General features: G+C 44.5%; 1 protein-coding gene across 3 annotated transcripts in view; it reads left to right on the top strand.

Annotated features, from left to right (window-relative positions):
- LOC103559226 (Fc receptor-like protein 5) overlaps nucleotides 1-23,172 on the top strand; it is a 39,592-nt gene extending 16,420 nt beyond the window's left edge. Inside the window, exons 7-17 of one of the 3 annotated variants that reach the window (XM_008532672.2) lie at nucleotides 1,406-1,684; nucleotides 4,529-4,807; nucleotides 10,445-10,720; nucleotides 13,709-13,987; nucleotides 17,081-17,359; nucleotides 17,773-17,889; nucleotides 18,563-18,590; nucleotides 19,591-19,673; nucleotides 19,876-19,944; nucleotides 22,099-22,130; nucleotides 22,208-23,172. In XM_008532672.2, coding sequence (XP_008530894.1) covers nucleotides 1,406-1,684; nucleotides 4,529-4,807; nucleotides 10,445-10,720; nucleotides 13,709-13,987; nucleotides 17,081-17,359; nucleotides 17,773-17,889; nucleotides 18,563-18,590; nucleotides 19,591-19,673; nucleotides 19,876-19,944; nucleotides 22,099-22,130; nucleotides 22,208-22,297 — 1,811 coding nt within the window. In that variant the 3' untranslated portion in view covers nucleotides 22,298-23,172. The remainder of the gene's footprint in view (nucleotides 1-1,405; nucleotides 1,685-4,528; nucleotides 4,808-10,444; nucleotides 10,721-13,708; nucleotides 13,988-17,080; nucleotides 17,360-17,772; nucleotides 17,890-18,562; nucleotides 18,591-19,590; nucleotides 19,674-19,875; nucleotides 19,945-22,098; nucleotides 22,131-22,207) is intronic. The other 2 variants (XM_008532673.2, XM_070608460.1) reach the window with 2 other exon arrangements.
- Nucleotides 23,173-23,842: the final 670 nt, after the last annotated feature.

The following is a 23,842-nucleotide window of genomic DNA, read 5'->3' on the forward strand; positions in this document are numbered from 1 at the left end:
ATTGGCTCCCAGATCTTTGAACAGGTGTCTACCTCTTGTGGGCCTCACTCTTTTTTTGGTGAGGAAGATTGGCCCTGAGCTAACATCTGTTGATGATCTTCCTCTTTTTGCTTGAGGAAGATTGGTGCTGAGCTAACATCTGTGGCACCTTCCTCTGTTTTGTATGTGGGATGCCACCATGGCATGGTTTGATGAATGGAGGTTTGCTGAACCTGCAAACCTTGGGCCGCTGAAGCAGAGTTCAGGAACCTAACCACTATGCAACCAGACCAGGTGGGTCTCATTGTTTAACCAGCCCAGATGCCATCAGACGCTTAATGTGTCTGCAGCAGCTCTCTCTTTCTCTCTCTCTGGTCCCCAACATCTGCAGAACTCTGTTTTTCTCTCTTTATTCCTTTGTCTTCTGAATCCCCAGATACTTAAGTACTGAATCAACCTCAGCAGCTCACAAATCATTTCTATTTACCAGGGAGGTGGAGGTATCCCTCCATATATTGTCTCAATGAAGTTAATTTTTGACAATAACCAATGTGCAAATCCGTGCAGGATACAGAGACAGGTAGCAACATCATAGTTACTCCAAAGATGTAAGTATGGTGGTAGGGAGAACCTCAGACATCATCACCTCCTGTACTAGTATCTGATGCCATCCTGCCATCAAAGCTATAAAGGTTGTTGTGGTGGTGAGAGGAAAACAGCTTCTGTGGAGCCCTGTGCCATTGCCTCCATTCATGGCAAACTCCAGGCCCAGTTTTAAGGAGACAATGTGACTCAGCACTGGACCAGGAGTCAGGAGACAGAGCCAGGTCCTGCCTGGCCCTGAAAACAGCCTGCTGAGTGGCCACAGGCAGGTGTCCTAGCCTCTTCCTAACTCCGTTTTTCACCTGTAAAGAGAGAGGATCAGGCTGGATGCAGGGAAATTGTAGGAACAGAGGAGAGGGTCCTGGAAGAGTATGAGAATCTGGACAGAAAAAGGGTCAAGGGCAGAGCCCTGAGACCAACCCAAGTGAAGGGCTAAATAGAGAACAGGGACTGACAAGAAGACTCAAAATGGTTTGGGCAGGTAGGGGACAGCTCTTCCACCGGCATACAGCAGAGGGAAGGAACGAGGTAAGCGTGTGGGTCTTGTGGCAGCAAGATAAAGGACTTCTCCCCCAAGAGTGGCATTTTCTCTAGAAAACAGGAGTGAAGTCACCTAACAAGGGGAGACAGGAGAGGACAAGGGGCCTGATGGTAAAGGAAAACACCAGCATGAGGACAGGAGAGAGCTGCTGAGAAAAGCCTGGGAGGCCGCTGGGCCGCCCTGAGGCCAGAGCAGATGAGATGGGGCATTTCACTGGCCACTGGTTGAAATCGACAGTAAGGGGCAGAAGCAACTGTTGACTAATTTTTTTCTCTCCCTCAGTTCCTGTATCTCCTCCTGGCCTCACTCTCAGCCCTCCTGGGGACCGGGCTCTTGAAGGAGATATGGTAACACTTCACTGTGAAGCCCAGAGAGGTTCTCTTCCAATCCAGTACCAGTTTTTTCGTGAAGATGTATTTCTCAAGGAGATAGAAGTCACTTCATTGAGAACAAGTTCCTTCAGCTTCTCTCTGACTGCAGAGCATTCTGGGAACTACTATTGCACCGCTGACAATGGCCTGGGGGCCCAGCGCAGCAGAGCAGTGCACCTCTCCGTCATCGGTAAGTCCTAGATTCTGCCAATCACCCAGCCCTGGCCTCTCTCACCAACCCCGCCACGAACGCATTCCCACCTTCCAGTTTCCTCTGCTTCTTTCTCAGGCTAACCCCATGTCCTTCGAGACTCCCTGGCTCACTGAAACAGCTGTTGGCTGCTTTCAAGCCTCGTTCCTTGAGCTGCCCAGGTGCCACTACTCCCCTGACTGTCTGCACAGCACTTTCTCTCTCCTGGCCCCCAACCTTTGAGGAGCCAAATGCTTTTCTCTTTCTCTCCACTTGTCTGTGAATCCTCAGATGCCTGATTTTTATTTAGTAAACTATTCTCAGTAGCGACAAAATCAGTTCCCAGGGGCACAGAGGTGTCTCCTGTCCCTTTAATATCAGATATTGATCATGAACAGTGTACAAAACCATGTAAGATACAAAGACAGGTAGCAGGGTCACAGTTACTCAAAAGGTGTCCCTCTCGCTTAAGCACTTTTGGAGTTGCTTAGGCAACAGTGGGAGGGAGAAATAGACAGGGAAGCAGTTGGAAGCAGGGCAAGAGAGAGCCTCTCGTGAACAGAGATGACTTCACCTCTGCTTGCTAAGCCTGATACCTCAAAAGCCATGAAGGGAATTGTCAACCAGTTATGAAGTTAAGTAGTTTCTGTTGAGCCTTGAGTCTCAGTTTTGTGCATCTATGTACAGCCAAATTCCAAGCCCAATTTTAGGGGACAGTGTGATTTGGGCTTGTACTAGTGGAAGAGAGTACAGTCCCGGCTGGTTCTGGAAGCAGCCTTGATTTCCTCTTCTGTAAAAAAACAAAATCAAGCTGGAGACAAGCTAAAATCTAGCCCCTCCCACAATAGATGTGCAAAAGAATGTAAAGCAAAAGATCAGAAAAATCTGGAGGGAGACATCAAATGAGAGAGATAGAGAAACTATGCTTCTGAATCCAGAGGCCCAAGGAAATTGGAGTCAGTAACGTTATTATCAAATGCTCTCAGAGATGTATAAAGTTCTATACAATGACTCATTTATTCACCTATTAAATAATTGTTGTGTATATGCTGTATGCCAGGCTCTACTGCTGTCCAAGGATGCATCAGACTAGACCAACATGGCCCTGTGTACACAGTGCTTAGGGTCTAAGAGCAGATGTGCATGAGCAAGAGGGCAAACACCAATCCAAGGGAGAGAAGTGCCAGGAGGCTGTGGGGCAAATGGGAGAGCACCTCAACCTGAGTTGGGAGCTGAGAGGACATTTCTTAGAAGAGTTCATGTGTGAGTTGAGACCTGAAGGTGAATAGAAACATTCCAAGAAAAGGGAGAGGTTGAGGAAGGAAGAAAGAGGCTGTGTTCCAGGTTGAGTCACGTGCTAAAGAACTGTGGTGAGGGAAGGAAGAAATGTTCAAGGAACTGGAAGGAGATCTTTTCTCATTGACCGCAACATAGAGCGAAATGGTTGGAAGGGGTAGGATGAGGTGGGGGAGGGAGGCAGGCCCAGGTTATTAGGACTTAGAAGCAGTGGTAAGGGCTTGGGCTTTATTCTTAAGGGTAATCTGAGGTCTGTGAAGGATTTTAATACTGGGGAACCTCACTCCAGTCGCAGGGTGAAGAATGGATGGTAGAAGGGCCAGTCTGGGGAGCAGCCAGGAACAGAGGAGATGGACTAAGAGGAGAGTGCACAGTCAGACAGGACCCCAGGCCAGCCTCTGCTGAGAAGGAGGGACTCTGAGAGGGATTATGGCTGAGAGGAGAGACACTATGAAAGTGTGTACCACAGAAACCAAAGGACAGAGTGTTTTAAGCAAAAGATAGCAGGCTAATTCAGATAAGGCAGAGCTGATAGATGAGGAAAGCTAAGAACAGGGCCACCTCTCCTGAATTTAGTCACAAAACACTGAATACAAAAGCAGAAGAACACAAATGAGTACTGGAATACCGGGGTTTGACTGCTGGCTCACCACTTACTAACTGTGCAATTTATCCCCTTTGGGCCTCAGTTTCCTCATTTGTAAAATAGTGACAATAATAGTACCTGCCTCATAGGATTATTTTGATAGTTAAATTAGTGTCTGCATACATCTATTTACAAATTATATATGACAAATACACATACACCAGACATATTTAAAAGCACTATATTATCATTATAAGTATCTATTATTATTACTATAATCATCATTATAATCATAAACATGAAAAATCAACTTTAGTAGATTGTTGGGGATAAAAACCAAGTTGTAATGGACAAAAAAATAAATATGAAGTGCAGAAGTAGAGACAATAAATGTAGGCCACTTTTTGCAGAAGTCTGTCCACAGAAAAGAGAAAAAAGGGATGATAGGGAAAATTAAATGCAGATAGCATTGTCTTGGTTTGTTTTGTTGTTTTTCTAATGTGGAGAGAGTTAAATGCATCTAAATGGTGTTTGGAAGAAGCCAATAGAAGCAGAGAATTTACATCCAAGACAGAGGGAGCTGAGCTCAGGGTCAAGGAAAGGAAGGGTACTCCTTGGGTGAGAACAGGAACAGCTCTTCCAGGGTCCCTGGGCAGAGGGGAGGAGCAAGGGGCTGACATAGGTAAGGGTGTGAGTCTGATGGCAGCAAGATAAAGGACTTCTTCTGGAAAACAGGAGAGAGGTCACCTAAAAAGGGGAGATAGGTGAGGGTAAGGGGTCAGAGGTCTGAGGGGAAAGGAAAAGATCAGCATGAGGACAGGAGAGAGCTGCTGAGAAAAGCCTGGGAGGCAGCTGGTCCACCCTGAGGCCAGTGGAGATGAGATGAGACATTTCACTGGCCGCAGGTTGAAATCTACGTAAGTGGCAGAAGCAACTGTTAACTAATTTTTTCTCTCTCTCAGTTCCAGTGTCTCATCCTGTCCTCACCCTCAGCCCTCCTGGGCCCTGGGCTGTTGAGGGAGATTTGATGACACTTCACTGTGTAGCCCAGAAAGGCTCTCCCCCAATCCAGTACCGGTTTTATCATGGGGACGTCACCCTGGGGAGCAGTTCAGTCCCGTCTGGAGGAGGAGCATCCTTCAGCTTCTCTGTGACCTCAGAGCTCTCTGGGAACTACCACTGTACAGCTGACAATGGCTTTGGTTCCCATAAAAGTGAGGCCATTAGCCTCTCTGTCACAGGTAAGCCCTGGATTCCTGCCAGTCACTCATTTCTGATGCTACCTGCACCAACCCTTTCAGAAGTCTGCGTGAACCTTTCAGTTTCCTACCCAAATCAACCTAATGTCCCACTTGGCTCCCCTCTCATAGAACCAGCTGTCTGTGGGCCTCAGTCCTCATCCAGCCCTGGCTCAGCCAGACTGCTAAGATAGCTCAGTACATTCTCCAGCTTTTAGCAAATGAATGTATTTTCTCAAATTATCTTCTCATGCCCTGTATGTTCATTTCCCAAGCCAATTTCTCTTAACTCGATGCGTAGAAACATCTCATATTTCCCCACTAACTTACATATTAACTTAGCTACAAGCGTAGTCATGTGGACAAAGCGTGGGCAAGACCTTACTTTCTCCAAGGAGTTCCCAAGCAGTTCCAGCTCTCATAGTAGGTTTGGAGAGGGCTGAAGGTGAAGGGAAGGGAGGAAATGGCTTCCTGGGAACCAGCTCCTTGGTTTTCTGGGGTTTCTATGATGCCTTGTCTTAATCCATTAAACTAAGTGCCATTTTATTATATTATGTTTTTAAAAATTTTCTTGAAGTATGACATACATTCAGAAAAGTGTACAAATCATAGACATACAGCTCATGGTTACCCACGTAACCATCAAAAAACTGTCATTTTAGGAGTGAAATTGCTCCTGTTTACACTTGGATCTTTGTTTAGTAGAGTGGACGTTTAGTTTTCTTTTCACTGAAGCAGGAGTATGATAGAAAAATCTTGAGTCTGGTTTATTACAACATTTTACATCACTAGAAAACAGAGACCCTGGGACCGGCCCCATGGCCAAGTGGTTAAGTTCATGCGCTCCGCTGTGGCGACCCAGGGTTTCACCGGTTCGGATCCTGGGTGTGGACATGGCACTGCTCGTCAGGCCACGTTGAGGCAGTGTCCCACATGGCACAACTAGAAGGACCTGCAACTAAGATATACAACTATGTACCAGGGGGGATTTGGGGAGATAAAGCAGAAAGAAAAAAGAAAAGAGATTGGCAACAGTTGTTATCTCAGGTGCCAAGCTTTAAAAAAAAAATAAAGAGATTGGCAATGGTTGTTAGCTCAGGCACTAATCTTTAGGAAAAAAAAAAAAAGAAAACAGAGACCCCAGGTGTCCCCAGTGAGTGACGGTTTGCTGTAATGATATCAAGGCAGTAAGAAAAACAAGAAAGACAGCATATCTAGATTCATGGAATGAGAACTGAGAGATCTCTCAGAATATAATTTATTTCTCAAAAACAGATTATATTGATCCCTGATGAGCCTAGAAGCTTCCATTACGCTCTACTCATAGGCCCATCAACTATTTTCTTTCTATGTCCTTTTGTCCCATTGCCCATGTGGCTCCTAAGTGCTCTCCACTCTCGTTCCCTCTATCTCATGACTTCTTTTTACTCAAAGCTTCTGCTGACCCCAGCATCAACTGCCTTGGGCTTATGGGTATAATTACTTGCTAACTAGTGGTTCTAACTAGTCTAGTGGTGGTTCTAATAGTCTAACCAGTAGGGCAGCCTAGCCTATAAACAACATCCCGGGCCACTGGAAAGTCAATACATGGGTTGTTCTTGAATGAGCTGCCCACCTCTAGTTCAGCAAATTATGGACAAGACAGCAGAGTCACTTGGGAGAACATGACACATAATGAACTACGTTTAAGAAAATACTTTTTTAGGGTAATAAAAAAAAGCACAAGGCACAGCAGGAACTCTGAGTTTTCCTAGAAAAAAACAACGTATGTGAAAAACACATTGCCTGGGTTGTCTGATAGAAGCATGGGTCAGAAAACCTGAAATCCAGCTCTGGCTATGAAAATAGCTAGTTCATAATTTGGGCAAAACATTTAAACTTTCTTTGTCTTACTGTTTCCACTTATTGAAAGTTAGATAATAATTAGCATCCTTCTAGCCCCAGAATTCTGGAATTTGAGCTGGAACAGCAACCCAAAGACCAGGAATCTACGAAGCTCTGGAAGAAATGAGGCAAGAAAGAGGCTGAGAAGCATTTGTCAAAGCCCTGCACGAGACTACAGGGACCCTGTGTGTGCTGCAGAACTGGGCTCCCCTACTTGGCAGAGCAAGAGAGAGCATCCTTCTGACAGAGTCTCATCCTGGCTCACAGGGAGAATTAGGGGAGGTATATATAGGGTTTCAGAAGTGGAAATTAGTCAGTGTGATGTAACCGGAAGTGTGGTCTGGTCAGAATTTGTCAACTAGGTGAGTTGCAGGAACAGTCTGCGGTCTTGGGAACACAGGAGCCCATTTGGAATTCCTATTACTATGGTCTTGTCTTGGAACATATGAATCTGAAGGATCACTTGCTCCTTGATAGCTCCTGTTTCAGACCATGGAAATCAAGAATGACCAAAGGAAGTCCTTCCCCAAATAAATTGCTGGGTAAAGAGATTATTTAAGAAAATCAAATGTTCTGAGACCCAGACTCCAAAGCCAGAACCCAGTCTATCTAGGAAAGCCCCAAGCCCTAAGGCATCCTCTATCCCATTATCATCTTTTATTTTCTTCTCGAATTTAGCAATATCTAAAACCTCCTTATTTCCTGTTTCTTGTCTGTCTGCCTCAATACCAGAATGTAAGCGTCATGAGGATGGAACCTCCTCAGCTTTGGTCCCCTCTACATCCCTGTGCCTGCTTGGTGTCTGGCACAGAGGAAGTCCTCAGTCAGCATTTGCAATTCAATGAACGAAAGGTCTTTGAGGTGAGATGAGGAAGAGAAGAGCAGGGAAAGAACACTGATCTTTGCATCTGCTTGTATCAACTGGACAAATAAATGAGCTCTAAATTAGCAAACAAGTTGTCTGTGAGCTGAAAAGCTTCACTGTGAGCCAGGCAGGCTTTCTGGCAGAATAATCTACTTTATTTGAGGGAATGCACCCCAAAGAAAAGACACAGAGATTTCACAGGAATGTGTTCTGATTCTATATACACATTTTGACTCTATCAACAGCCCTGGGTCACTGAAATACACACCCACACCCCCAAAACACAATCTCACAGCATTCTCAAGCAGATAAAAGACTCTGAATATAACTTTATTTATTGAAGGATAAGCTATAAACAAAAAAACTGCGATAGAGGAATCTTTGCATTGATGCATTTAAAATTATAAAAGGGAAAGAAAGGACACATCATACACAATACTTTTAAGTAGAATTGCTGTGGGAAATAGAAAAAAAAATTCTTCTGGATATTCTCAATACAGTTAACGAAAATGTGAACTCCAGAAAAAAAAAAGTACAAACAGAAATTTTAAGATTAAATAAGATATGATAACAGAAGAGAATAAAAACTTATCTAGTGAAGCTCAAAAGAAAAACCAAAGAAAATAAAGTTATTTTAGAAATGAAATCCAAATTTGAAGCAGTAAGAATAGCATGTATACTTCTGAAAACAGTTAATTGAATGAAGAATTGGATTGAGAAAATAGTACAGAACACACAGTTGCAAGACACAGAAATAAAGGCAAAAAGAAAAAAAAATTAAATATGGAGATCAGACAATGGAGACCCCATTGTGTGGATAATTAAGCGTCTCTAAGTTAGAAAACCAAACTGAAGAGAGAAACAAAGCTCAAAGTTGTAACAAAAATTTTTCCTGAAGTGAAGAAAACTTTAATATGTAGATGAAAAGACATATCCTCGTGTGGTATTGACTTTCAAGGTTAAAAATATATGTGTGTGGAGCCAGCCCTGATGGCCTAGTGGTTAAAGTTTTGGCGTGCTTGTCTTCAGCAGCTTGGGTTCAGTTCCCACTTGTAGAACCACACCACTTGTGTGTCAGTAGCCATGCTGTAGGTGGGGCTCACACAGAAGAACTAGAGGGACTTACAACCATACACAACTATCTTGGGGCTTTGGACAGGAGGAAACAAGACAGAGAGAGGAAGATTGGCAACAGATGTTAGCTCAGAGCAAATCTTTCTCAGCAAAAATAAAAGAAGTGTGTGTACATATGATTGTGGCAAAAGAAAAAAAAGCCGTCATCTCAGAAAGAAAAACTATCAAGTTTGTCTTAGACTTTCCACAGACTTCAGTGCTAAAAGAAAGAGGGGGTGGTGTCCAGACTTGCACTTTCAGGGGAGGAATGAGAACTGAGAATTTTACGTCAAAGCAAAAAGGCGTTCTGAAACATGCAGAGACTCAGGTACCCATTAACCCTTCCTGAAAAAATTACTTGATGACAAAATCCAGGCAGCCAAGCTATGAATCAATTTAAAAGCCTCGAAATGAGCAAATTGTGGTATGAAATATGAGTACTGAATCTATTTAAATCAGGAGTTCTCAGCCCTGGCTGCATATTAGAATCACCTAGGAACTGAAAAAAGACTTATTAGTAAACCCTCTCCAGACCAATTAAACTCAGAGTCTCTCAGATGGGGCCTTAGAATCCATATTTTTTAACTCATCCTCGGACAAGACTATTGTTCAGATGAGGTTGAAAACCACTGATTCAGATATCAAAACAAACGCTAATCAACTGTGAAAATTAGAGTTACAGAATAGAAAGTAACTATTATAAATACTGAAAATGTAAAAAAATATACAAAAAAAAAACTGTGGGTCAGAGGGAGAAGAAGAAATAAAAGAACAATAATTTTCTCATAATTATTATTATTTCATAGAGGAAAACAAAGAAGAATTGACTTGATAATTTTGAAAAATTAATGATAGATTTCAAAATTTCCATTTTGCAAATTGTTTGAATTCTTTACAGACAGTAACTCATCATTAGTGGATTATAGTTCACTAGTCGTCCATGAAAAGTCAAGTAATAGACTGTAGGGTCACTAAAGTGACCTGTTCATATGGAAAGAGTGAGTGAATTGCTCAGATGGAGCAACTGTAGAGTTTAGGACTAGCAAAAGAGAATAAGTAATAAAAATAAACCTCTACATTTATATGACTATAATTGACCAGCGAATGGGGAAATAGAAACTCATATACCATTAGTGCAAGTGTAAATTGGTCCAAACTTCTCGAAGAACATTTTAGCATTATATATCATTATTTGAAATGCCCTTATCCCTCATGCCAGAAATTCCACCTCTAAGAATTTGTTATAAAGAATGCATGAACAAATATACGATGATATAGATACAGGATTGTTTCATGTGGCATTGTTTGGTTAGAAAACAGCAACAACTTCAACATCCATTAATGGGGAATTGCTTAAGTATATTATGGTAAATCCATACAATGGAAGGCTTTGATTGTTAAAAATAATCAAGGAATATTTAACCCAAATTATCAAATTGTAAATTTAAGAGAGTTGTATTTTATTGTGTGTAAACTATATGCTAATAAAGCTGATTTTTAAAAGTGAGTGAGATAGATCTTTAAGTAATAACATAGAAAGATGCCCATGATATGTTGCTAAGGGGAAAAATCTTGTAGTAGACCAGTATGCATATTGTGATCCCATGCATGTGTGTGTGTTTTAGTGTATTTATTTGTGTGTTGATATGAGTGAGTGTTCTTATACATAGGAAGATCTAGAAAGTGTCACCTAATACTCAACAGAGATAGTCTCTGGAAAATGAAATTTAAAAAATAGGAAAAGATATTGCTGTCAACTAACTCATTTTTGCCCTCAGTTCCAGTGTCTCGCCCTGTCCTCACCATCAGGACTCCCAGGGCCCAGCCTGTGGTTGGGGACATAGTGGAGCTTCACTGTGAGGCCCAGCGAGGCTCTCCCCCAATCCTGTACCAGTTTTATCATGAGGATGTCATCCTGGGGAGCAGCTCAACTCCCTCTGGAGGATCTTCCTTGAGCCTCTTTCTGACTGAAGAACATTCTGGAAAATATGCCTGTGTGGTCAGCAATGGCTGGGGGTCTCAGCGCAGTGACACAGTATCACTCAGTGTCAGAGGTAAGTTGACCCTTCTAACTATAGCACACCAGGAACACACCATCTCTCCATCTTGCCCAGTAGCCAAGATTGGAGGTGCCATAGGGCCATTTGCTGTGTGACATCATAGCAGGCCTCCATCCAGGAGTTCTGGATTCTACATTTCCAGGAAATGGCAGCTTTCCTTTGCTTGCTATGCCTTTCCTGGTAGCAACAGTGCAGCCATTATGACCAAACTCCCCTAACATAGGAATAAAGGCCTTAAAATCACAAATTATGTCCTGGTCAACCATGATCAGCAAGAAAGGAAATTAAGAAGTTCAGCATGTCTCACCTCAGAAGAGATTTAGTCGGGGCTTCCACTGTCTGTCAATCAATCAAAAGGCCAACTCATTGTCTCATTGGCTCATGAATTTCTCTCTAGCTTCTCCTGCCCCTGCCCCACAGCAGCTCAGCACCTGACTGAGAACTCTTGTTAAAAGACTTCCCAACATAATTCTCCTGACTTCTTACATGTCCTTAATCCACTCAGCTAAAGCACTTTTTCCCACCTGGCCCTGTCATAAGCTGACCTCCAGGTCATGTTCGCTTGCCCACATGCCCAGGCTCGTAGTCTATGTTGTCTGTACCCTACATTCTGCCATCATTCCATGACTCTAATGTCCACATGGATGATCCACTCAACACCATGGCTGTGTCATCCTCTCCACATCAGCCACTCACTCTCACATACACACAACACTCCAATTATCTGACCACAACCTCCTATCCTTCTACCTGGTTCTTCAACTCCTCCAATCACTATTCTTCTCACATCTCAGAAGAACCACAGTTCATTAACACCTCTACTCCCTCCCAGACAATGACACCCTTGACTCCCACCACAACTTTGAATGTTTGTCACTGTATCCATCTGGTAACTCACCCCTCCTCTTCCTAAGGTATGAGGGAACTCTGTTCCCTATGAAAGGTCAAGATCTCCATCTGATCTCTAGATTCAACCCATTCTTGCATTCTCAGACACTTTGTATAACCAATTATCACTTTCTCTCCTATGTCCCCCAACATCTGCCTCTCTACAGGATCCTTCCCATTGACATTTAACATGCTACATCTCTCCCATGTCTAAGAAAAACTCTCACTTGATCTTACTTATGACTCCAGCCACAGCTCTATTAAGGCTAAGTTTCTAAAAAAAAGTCAACCACACAGGTTGTTGTCTCCATTTCCTTATTACCCACTGGGTTATAATACATTGGTTTCTCCTGACCTTTCTACAAAAATGGTTCTCACAAGGGTCACCAATGGCCTCCAGGACTTTAAATCCAATGGCCATTTTCTACTCCTCATCTTACTTGCTTTCTCCGAAGTAACCCGTGTTGTTTACCTTTTCTTCCTTCTTGAAATCCGCCCTTCATTGGCTTCATTGACCCCACTCTCTCCTGGCTCTTGTCTCTCTGCCCCTCCTTCTCAGTCTCCTTTACTGGCTCCTCCTTGTATAGACAAACTAAGCATTGATGTGTTCCCGAGCTTTGTCCTATGTGCACTCTCTTCTCATCTATGTTTTCTTCTCTGGATGATCCTGAGGATGTCATCTATAAGTGATTCCTAAACTATCTCCAATGGAGACCTCCCACTTAAGCACCTGCATATGCCAAATCTCCACTCAAATAGCCTAAAAGGCTCTTGAGCCTGAACATTTCTAAAACTAAATTCATGGTATTCCCCCAGACCTGTTTCTCCTCCAAGCGTCCCTACCTTTGTGAAGACACAGCCATTCATCCAGATATACAAGGCAGAAACCTAAGAGTCTTCCTTGACATTTCTCTCCCTTACCCTCCACAGCCAGTTAATCATTAAGTCCTGCTGATTTGTCTTCCTAAATATTTCTTGGATCTTTTCTTTCTATCTCTACTGCCACTCTCATAGAGAAACCTACCATCATTTCAATTATACTGCAATTCCACATCTCCACTCCACTTCTGTCCCACTGCAACCCATTTTGCAGACTGACGTTATAATGGTCTTAAAAAGACAAATTTGATCATCTCATGCCCCTGTAGTGAGACATTTAGAGACTTCCCCCTGCTCCCTGAAGAAGGATCAAAATCCTCACTGTGGCTCCTGAAGCCCTGCCTAGCTCTCCAGCCTCCTATTTCATGGTAGTCTTCAGACCCTTCTGTTCAGACCCTTAGTGCTGCTATAACCTTGTTTCCATAACTCAAAAGTTCCAACTTTCTTCCTGACTGAGAACCTTTGCCCATACTGTTTGCCTGCCTGGTGCATTCTTTACTTCCCTCTTCACCTGGCTAATTTCAAATATCACTTAATGAGGAAGCATTTGCTGACTAACTCATACTAGATCAAGTCCTAGTATTATACATTTCATAGCACACTATTCTTTATTTCATATCAATTATCAATGTTCTAATTCTATATTTGTATTTTTATTTAATTGCTGCCTACCGTCTCTTCTAGATTATAGGCTTCATGAGACTGGGGACTGTGTCTTTCTCATTATTAAAACCCCAGCAAGTAGTACAGTTATTAATTGCTCAATTATTTGTAGAAGGATGAATGAATATAAAAGTAAGCAAATGAAATAATCAATATTCGTTCTCTTTTGGGCCTCATTTCTGATGTGACCCAAGGTCAGTTTCTTCCCTGGCCATGTTGGCAACAGGTCTCTCCTGGTCCTTATTTTCCATTGAGCTGATTTCTCCTTTTCCCCGGTTGTCTTTTGAGTTCTCAGTTATCGAGATTCAATTTAATCTTTGTTTTCAGATTCCCCAAACACATTTGAGATTGTGCCTCCAGGTACTCCAAACTCTATAGAGCACAACACAAATGTTGTTTCTTCCAATCTGAAGAAATTATAGCTGAGTCCTGAGTGGTGTCACAAGGTCACTAAAAACTGAGAAAAGCATTTCCCTGTTTGAAATGTCTTTCCTATGGAAGAGCGTAGTTAAATAGTAGGAAGTGATAATTAACTATTTTTTTCTCCTTCAGTTCCAGTGTCTCACGCTGTCCTCACCCTTAGGGCTCCCAGGGCCCAGACTGTGGAGGGGGACATGGTGGAGCTTCACTGTGAGGCCCGGAGAGGATCTCCCCCCATCTGGTACCAGTTTTATCATGAAGATGTAACCCTAGGGAGCAGCTCGGCCCCCTCTGGAGGAGGAGCATCTTTCAACCTCTCCCTGACTGCAGAACATTCTGGAAACTACTTCTGCAAGGCCAACAATGACCTGGGGGCCCAGCACAGTGAGGTGGTGACATTCAATGTCTTGGGTGAGTTGGTCTTGCCAATCAGCAACAAACAAGGACTGACTGCCTTCTTTCTCCAGCAGCTGAAATAGGGCTCCAGCCCTCCCGCCTGCTGCTGTGAAGTACCCTAGCAGACCTCCTGCCCACAGAACCTCCATTTGGAAGTCTAGCATCTTTCCTGTGGTTTTGGTTTCAGGAACCTTGCCCTTCCAAGCAGCACAATTCAAGCAGTTTTCTTGAATATGTTCAAAACTCCTCACTAAAAATGCAAAGAAGACTTTCTTAGAGCATAGACTATATTCTGATCTGCAGTTATGATACAAAAGGGAAACTAAAGAATTTTGAGTATGGGTGTCTCTGTTCCAGAAAAGGTTTGGCCATTCCTTGTCTAGGTTTTTCTCTCACTGACTCCCAACAAGTCATTCTCTTGAGCTTCTTTCATTACCAGGGATGTAAATAGGCCTCACATTTCTATAATACAAATTCACTATTTACATTAGCTGTGTGCATATCCTTTCAGGAGATACAATCAGTCCAAGTTAGTTTACAAAGTGATTCTTAAAGCAATAGGTGCACAGGGGACCAGCACAGAGAAAGTAAGAGCAGGAGGACATGGAAGGGAAATGTCCACCTACCAATTAAATTCCTTCATTCTCTAAGCTGTCATTTTACCGCTTGCTTTTAAGTGTGATATCCAAAGGAAAACTGCTTCTCATGAGCTCTGTATCTGTTTTGTGATGATCCCCTACGAGCCAAACCTCCAAACTCTTGTTTAGAGAGACCAGGGGTGTATCAAAAGTACGCTAACAGCTTGAGATGAATGTTCTAGTCTTGGCTCTGAAGATAACAAGCTGTATGACCTTGGCCAAGCATATTTCCTTATATTGACCTCAATTGCCTCATCCACATAGTGGGAAAATCAGACTCGATTGATATTATGGTTATCCCCAGCCTTAGAATTCTATGATTTTGGTGCACAGAGAATATGGAGTATTTCAAACTCAAAGGTTCGTGGAAAGAGACATGCAGAATCAAAAGCTGGGAGTCCCTGCTCCAGGGATACACCCCAGAGAAACAGGAGACCATGAAATGGCATGCAAATACTCTCTGAGATACGTAAAGCAAGATACAGACTGATCCTCTTAGTTTCTCTTGGCTGGGTCCCTGGGTATCCTAAGGAATAAAGACAAAGTCACAGGAGCAGGTTGATTTGGGGATGCCAGCTCAGGATTCAGCATCTCATCAAGGTGACCACTGCAGCCACCTCTTTAGCATCTAGGGGGCCACTTGATTTCAGATTTGATTTCTTCCATTCAACCAGTTCCTTCTTCTCTCCCTACTGGCAAGAAGCATCCACCTCAGCCAATTTTCCTCTGAGATTCACAGGGACTCTTACTACGTGGTTACACACCTATTAAATCCACCATGCCAGCATGCACCACTGACCGAGTGCTGCTCCCTCTCTCTTCACAACACAGTGGACCAACACGTCATCCCTCCTACACTCTGTATTCATGCTTTTCTGCTCATCTCTGCTCCTTTGTTTCTATGATGGCTTGGTACAAATGTATATTATTTCTGCTGCTAACGCACCTAAAGGACTTCTTGCCCAGCCTAAATGAATTGTATCTGAGTCCTAGAACTAGGATACGGATCGTGGAGAACTACCAGACAAAGGAATATTTCCCGTTATCATTGTCACCACAACCACCACCACCAGCATCATCATCATTGTCATCATTAACACTTACTGGGCCCTCACATGTGCCACACCCTGTGCTTGAGACACACAATAATCTTTAAGATAAACCAGTGAGGATCAAAATGAAATCAATCATCTTTATCCCCAAGTTTCAGGAGAGGAAAGTGAGGCTTGGAGATGTGAAACAACTTGCTTACAGACACAGCTGGCAATGGCAAAGCCCACTTGAAACATGGGCTTATCCAACTCTTAACATATGACATTTCTTCATCCTTTGTGGCCCCTTTTAACACAACATTTTAATTTTTAATAATTATTCTGAAAGAATACATAAATCTTCATGATAAAAATATCAAATGGTACAAAAAGGACAATATGGAAAGTAAAGGTCTCTTTCTACCTGCATCTACACACTTTCATATCCACAAACTTCCAAGACATAATCACTGTTAATAGTTCCGTGTATATTTCTAGAAATGCTTAAATATATTATAAACATAAAGGCATAGAATTTTTCACAAAAGTAGGATCATATTACACATGTAGTTATGCTACTTACATTTTTCACTTAAAAATACATCTTGACTTTAGTTTAAAAAAGTACACTTTTGATATCTTAACTCTTTGATATATTTTATTAGTCAGTCAATTAGGTTATTTCTACTTTTTAGCTAGTATAAAAATTCTACAATAAAAATCCTTGGGGGACAGCCCCGTGGCGTAGTGTTTAAGTTTGGCACTCTCCTCTTTGGCAGTGCAGGTTCACGAGCTGGGATCCCTGGCACAGACCTACACCACTCATCAGCCATGCTGTGGCAGTGATCCACTTATAAAGTAGAGGAAGACTGGCACAGATGTTAGCTCAGGGATATCTTCCCCCGGGGGGGAAAACATCCTTGTGCAAATATATTTGGATACCTTATATCAGTGTCCCTAAAGGAAATAGCCTTAGAAGTACATTTTCTGGGTCAAAGTTTATGTGCATTTAAATTTGGTAGATATTGCCAAGTTGGCATTCAAAGAAGTGTATCAAATTTGCATTCCTACCTACAGAACATGGAAGTGCCTGTTTATCTACAACCTCATCAGCATTAGCTGTCTTGTTAAACTTTGCCAATCCAATGGGTGCTTTTATTTGTATATACTTAATTAGTAATGAAGATGATAATCTTTTTACATATTTATTGACTATTTGAAGTTTTTAGTGGTCCACACCCCTTTCATGCTTTTCTGTTGTAAATTTTTGTGCACTGAGGGCTATTTGTATGTTAAAATCAATAGCTTTGCCTGTCATATGTGTTTAAATCTATTTTCTGAAATTGAGATCTGACTTTTGCCATTTGTTTATAATATTTTTTGATCCTTTCCAAATATAGTCAAAGTAGGAACTCCCATTGATTTTTTGTCTCCCTCAGTTCCAGTGTCTCGCCCTGTCCTCACCCTCAGGGCTCCCAGGTCCCAGGCTATGGTGGGGGACATGGTGGAGCTTCACTGTGAGGTCCAGAGAGGCTCTCCTCCGATCCTGTACCAGTTTTATCATGAGAACGTCACCCTGGAGAGCAGCTCGGCCCCCTATGGAGGAGGAGCATCCTTCAACCTCTCTCTGACCACACAGCATTCTGGGAACTACTCCTGTGAAGCCAACAATGGCCTGGGGGCCCAGCACAGTGAGGCAGTGACGCTTTCCATCACAGGTAATTTTCCTATGCCCAAGCACCAGATGAGGACAGAACATTTCCTCCAAGGATAATCTGATAACCGTCCTGATGCTTGACCAGGACAGTCCTTATCAGGGACAGGTACACAAAGCTGGCAGTTCTCTAAATTGTTGTTTTATGTAGTGTTTCTGAAGTGATAGTACTTCAGTGGGAGAGAGGGGCCAAAGAGGATCATTGCATTTAATGCCTGTCTGCTGGCACTGTCCATCCTGACCTTCACCCATTGCCTCAGCAGCAGAGATGAGCTTCCTCACAAAGAGAAGAGCCATTTCCTATTCTACACCAGAATCCTCTCTCCCATGCCCAGGCATCAGCTCTGACCCAGGGGAAGGGGCAACCCAAGGCCACAAACCTCTCCCTCTGGCTCATGCACAGGGTTTGCTTTTCAGGGCTGACAGGGAGCAGAAGCGGCCCTGTCGCCACAGGTGTCACCGGTGGACTGCTCAGCCTGTTGGGCCTTGCTGCTGCGGCACTGCTGCTCTATTACTGGCTCCCAAGAAAAGCAGGTGGGTAACTCCTTGACTAAACTGTGCTTCAGTCCATGCCCTTCCCATCTCCATTCCCTCAGGCTCCTGCTGCCTTTGTAACCGCCCCCAAGCTCTCAACAGCTCCTCCCACCACTGTCCCACAGTCCGCACTTTCCCTCTAGGTACCCCAGAATTTATCTTTACCAAACGCAAAGTTTCCAAAGCAACCCTATCGGGCAGAAGATGACTTGATGAGATGTAGTTTATTCAACATCATAAACTGTGGTGTATCTCCCTCTCTCCTCTTACAAGATTCCCTAAGAATGGGAAGAGGAGAAGAAAGACTCTGAGAAACAGGAGTGAAAACAGAAACCAAATGAGGTTTGATAAGTTACTGACTTTTAAATGTCCAGTATTTTCATAGCTGAACAAGTGTATTTTCCCAACCGGAGCTATTGACCGTCGTTCTTTACAAACTCCAGGTTGAAGGATATGGATTGTGGGCTCCCTTTTCACATTATAACTCTACCCCTCTGGAAGCCAGGGTCCATCGTCTTTGCCCAATCTGCCACCTCCCTTGGGCATAGCAAAGAAGGGTTCACACTTTAGTGACAGTGACTCCTGGCAGGCTCTAGGTGAGCCTCCTACAAGCTGTGCTCCTTGTGAAGTCCTCCTTCTTCCGGATCTAATGCCCCTCTGCTTTCCTTTGCAGGAGGAAAGTCTAACTCCGACCCTTCCAGGTAAGAGCTAGGCTGTATTCCTGTGTGGTTAATAAAATGCCTTCAGGGCATAAAAATGGAATTTAGTGTGGTTACTGCTGAGAGCACAGTCACTGCTTTGTGTCGCTGAGATGGGTTGTGCCAATTGTATGTTGTCATCTCCCTTGGGATATCTCAAGGAAATTCCCAGGACCTTCTTACCCACTGCCTTAGCCACATAGGCCTTTTGCTTGCATCAAATGTTAATTGCTTTTTTTTCATTAACTTAAATGCTTGTACCATTGTTCCCTTGGTTGTCTGAGTGATCACTATGACCACCGAATCCATCCATGTTCAAAGATGATCTTAGCTTAACGAGCCTAGAAAGTCTGGACATGGCCAACCTAACCAATACATGTTGTGATGACAGCCAAGAGGATGGAATCACACAACTTGGCAACCAAGAGAAGCCACTCTGCCAACAGGACGTGGTGCCTGTGAAGAAGGGGCTGCCATCTTGGATCCCAAAGGCTGACTTTAGGAGCCACACCACAGCTCACAAACTATCCCTGGGCAAGCCCATGGTAGCAGTGTCCAAAACGTGCAGGGTTCCTCAGAGCCTTTCTAATCACTGATTTCTCTGAGATCCTCATCCCTCTGAGAGTGGAGGCTTTGGAGCCAGGTTTGAATATTGGCTCTATCCCTTTCTGGTTACATAGTGTTGAGCAAGTCACTTCACCTCTTGTAAACTCCATTTTTCTCATCTATAAATAGGGATAATGATAGAATCAACTTAATAGTGTTATAAGAACTAGCTCAGTGCCTGGTACATACCACACAGCCATAAAGTCTGGAAACACAGATAATATTAATTTATCATGATTTGTAATATAATATTCCATAAGAATGGGCCATTTGTTATGTAGTGATCTGTGTTTCCAGGCTTGACAGCCACCCTGTGGTAAAGACTCACTAACAGGGAACAATCATTATAGCTACTTTGTCAGGATTCCTGGGAAATATCAACGTTTCTGTCTCATAGGAGGCCTTCAAGCTCAGACTCCCAAGAGCCCACCTACCACAATGTGCCAACCTGGATAGAACTGCAACCAGTGTACAGCAATGGTGAGGAGCGGGGACCCTCCATTGGGCAGGGACCCCAGGGTTGATCCGGGAAGAGGTGGGACAGGAGATGAGGATGGGACTATACAGAGGCATGTAGGGCTCCAGTCCCCACAGAGGACAAGCTCTAGCTGGGGGAGGAGGAAGTAGCTCAGACAAGAGGCAAGAACCTTAGAATCCTCTCAAACTTCAACTTCTTTCCAAGTAAATCCTGAAGGAGAAGACGTGGTGTACACGGAAGTCCGGAGCATTCAGAAGGGAAACAAACATGCAGGTAAGACCTGAGGACCCTTGATTTTGACAATCCAGCCAATTGCTCAGTCTCCACCACTTCAGCAGGTCTGGGCCAGCCAGACACAGAGTCACCTCTCACGCTGGGTCCCTGGGCTTCTTAACTGGTGCCCACCCACACTGAGGTGTTGATCCAAGCCCATCACGGAGTGCTGCTTTCTCCATTCTCCTCAGATACCTAAGCACAAGCCAAGTCACAAGGCCATCACCTTGGGCAGTCACTTAACCTCCCAGAGTTTCAGTGTCCCCACCTGGAAAATGAGACAAAACTGTTATTCCCTCCCAACCTGTATCAGTTTGTTATTGTGCTGTGGCAAATGACCACAAACCTGGTGGGACTAAACAATACAAGTTTATTATCTTACCTTGCTGTAGGTCAGAGGTCTGACACAGGTCTCACTGGGCTAGAAACAAAGCGACAACAGGGCTGCATTCCTTTCTGGAGTCATCAGGGGAGAATGTATTTCCTTGCTTTTTCCAGCTTCTAAAGGACACCCCCTTCCGTCGCTCATGGCCCCTTCCTCCATCTTCAAAGCCAGCAAGGTTGCATCTCTCTGGCCATCTTCCCTGGTTAGGTCTCCCTCTGACCACAGCTGGGAGGAGTTCTCTGACTCTCAAGGCCTCCTTAAAACCCTACTCGGAAAATTTCAAGGTCCTTAATCTTAGTCACATCTGCAAAGCCCCTTTTCCCTTCTAAGGTCCCATTTTCGCACGTTCCAGGGATTGGGACATGGACATCTTTGGTAAGGGGGCACTATTCTGCCCACCACATCATCTCACAGGGTGACTGTGAGGGTCAAATGAGAAGACGAGGAGGAAATGCTATTACAACAGCGGTGTAGTAAGCAGCTTTGAGGATGACTCTATGCTGGTTGTCTGGCCATGTTGTCATCTTTACTCAGGGTAGATGGTCCTTGGTAGTGGGTCCCAGCCTGGCTTCCTCCCACTAAGAGCAGGACAGTCTTTGGAACAGATGTCTTTCTAACTCTCCTCTGTAAAACGTGCTGTGTGATTTTAGCCATTCTGCTTCCCTCTCTGGTTTTCTGATCCCTCTTGTATAAAGTCAAATGGACCGTGTTTGTGCCCCATTCTTGGTTCAATGGTCCACATCTAACACATATGAACTCACTCACACTTACAACCCACTTTGAGATGAGGATTGTTATCATCCTCATTCTACAGATGAGGGAACACTGAGGCAGAGAGACCTTAAATGACTGGCCAGAAGCCACATAGCTTGTAAATCACAGATGAATCTGTCTCCAGAGTCCAGGCTCTCGACCAAGCTCTGCTCCTCAGCGCAGCTCCAGGGAGCCTTCATGCTCCTTCCAGGTGAAAAGCAGAGAGCCCTGTTTGAAGAATGTCATATTTCACTCCAGTTTTAAGACAATATGGCAATAATCATAACTTCTAACATCGCATCAGCATGTGTTGAGCAGTTCCTATGTGCTGGGTACAGTTCTGAGTGCTATAAATAAATACACTCTGAATATATGTGCCATAAATACATGCACACACATACATTTATAGTTTGTTTGTTGCTTATTTATAGCACTCAGAACTGTACCTGGCACGTAGGAACCGCGCAATCATGACAGGTATTAGAAATCACACACACTCATAAACACATCAATTTACAATAACTCTGTAGGTAGGTGATACTATTATTCCCATCATATAGATGAGACAACTGAGGCAAGAGATGTAGAGTGACTTGCCCAGGAATGACACAGCCGGCCTAGGGCTCGGCCTGAGGTGGTATGGATCTCGAGCCCGCTCTCTAAACCACTGTCCTGCCTCGCTCCGGGCCAGGCTGCCTCTCCATGAACCGTGCTATGAATCTATGATCAAAGCACTAACAAGATAAAGGGTAGATTTTTTTTGAGAGCCCCTAGGGAGCTCCGGGTGGGGAACAAAGTGGGAAGTGCTGTTGAGGGGAGAGTTGGTCAAAGCCCTGAGGCTGAGGAGCTTAGGAAAGGTGCGGTGACAGCACAGAGAGAGGACGAAAGGAATGGCTCACGTCCCACAGAGGGCAAGGGGGCCCTGAGAGGCAGCTCTGTCTGGGCTAACAGCACAGAGCCAAGGAGAGAGCTCTGAGTGGGCCTTTCACAGCTGAACACTTCCCTTCTTTCCACAGCAGCCTCCACACCAGGGCTTCTCAAGAACTCGGTGAGTCCCGTGACCCGCGTGCCCTCCCGCCATGGGCCCGCCAGCCTCTGGCCTCACCTGTGTGCTCTTTCCCCCAGGATTCCTCTGTCATCTACTCCCAGGTGAGGGTGGCTTCAACTCCAGCCTCTCGGCCTCAGCTCTTGGCTTCCTCGGCTCCTCACCGATGAGTCCACATAGCTCCCTGACTGCTGTCTCAGCCTCTGCCCCCGAAAGCCATCCTTGGGGACGAGGGGGTCATCGAAGTAGGATGGCTTAAACTGCCCCAGGCCACATCCAGTGGCCTCTGTGTCAAGTGCCTGCACCCTCAGTCTGACTAGAACACAAGGCTCTGCAGGACTCCTGCCTATTTCCCAAGTTACAGCCCTGCCCTCGTGGTCTTTGTGTCTAACGACATGTTGGTCCCAACCTGGGGCCCATCACATCCCCTGGCTTCCTTCGTGGGCTTCAGCTTAGGTCACTATTTTGAGTCCTACTTGCACACACACCCCCACCATTCCTCAATGAGGACTGCTCCTGTACTCCGCCGTGGACATCTCAGTGGGTCCATTTCTCAACAGCCAGCAGCCTGGTGGGCTACTGTGGTGCTCTGCCAGAAGGGACAGCACACACCCCTGGAGACACGTACACTGGGCTTGTTATGGACCTCCCCATAATGGGAATGCATTTCACACTCCCCTGCCTGTGTGAAACTTTGAGGTCAGTACCTAATACCAGGATAAATTCTCTCCTGCCCATGTGCCAATATCTATCTGCCCAACTAAGTGGATTTCAGACCCCAGTTTCCAGATCCTTCCCATTCTGCCAGAAGTAACCCAGCACATTCGTGGCCAGGAGGACCAGGAATGCAGAGAGAAGGCATATTGGGATATAGGCCGTGATCTATTACTATTTAATTGAATGAGTGAATGAATGAGGAAGATACTCGGGATAATTATGAAGCATTCCTACCCTCTGACTAGCATTTGGCTCATGTGCTCCCTAGGAATTCCAGGGGGTACTCTTCTGTCTTCCCTGAGTACAAAATAAACTAAAAGAAAGAGTTTGAGTGAGGAAAGCTGTGTTCAGCAAGCGGGAAGCCTTCTCAAGTTTTAGTGTGCTTAGGGCTCAGCATGGGGATCTTGTTAAAATGCAGATTCTGGGGGCCGGCCCAGTGGCATACTGGTTAGGTTTGTGCACTCTGCTTTGGTGGCCTGGGGTTCACAGGTTCGGATCCCAGGAGCGAGCCTACACACCACTCGTCAAGCCATACTGCGATGGCATCCTACATCCAAAATAGAGGAAGACTGGCATGGATGCTAGCTCAGGGACAATCTTCCTCACCAAAACAACAAAACAAAAAAACAGACAGATTCTGAGTCAGTGGGTTTGGGTGGAGGCTAAGACTCTGCATTTCTAACAAGCTCCCAGGGGCTGCTGATGCTTCTGGTCCCAGCACCACACTGAGTACTGAGACCCCATAGGTCTTGGAAGAGGCCTGTGGAGAAGCAGCGTGAGCTTTGCCTGCCCACTGCCTAACCGCATGGGGGCCTTCACGCAGGGCACACTGCTCCCTGTGCTGTCCTTCCACTGGGACACCACCAGCTGCTGTTGCTGAGAGAACTTCTCTGCGATGTATAGGACCTCATCAGCTACCCTGGGTAGAGGAAATGCAGCTGCCACCATCTTTGTTTCCCCACCTCAGGCCTCACACTTTCCCCTGAAAAGAGGGAGTG

Source organism: Equus przewalskii, unplaced genomic scaffold (genome assembly GCF_037783145.1).
Source record: "Equus przewalskii isolate Varuska unplaced genomic scaffold, EquPr2 ChrUn-7, whole genome shotgun sequence".
Lineage (NCBI taxonomy): Eukaryota > Metazoa > Chordata > Mammalia > Perissodactyla > Equidae > Equus > Equus przewalskii.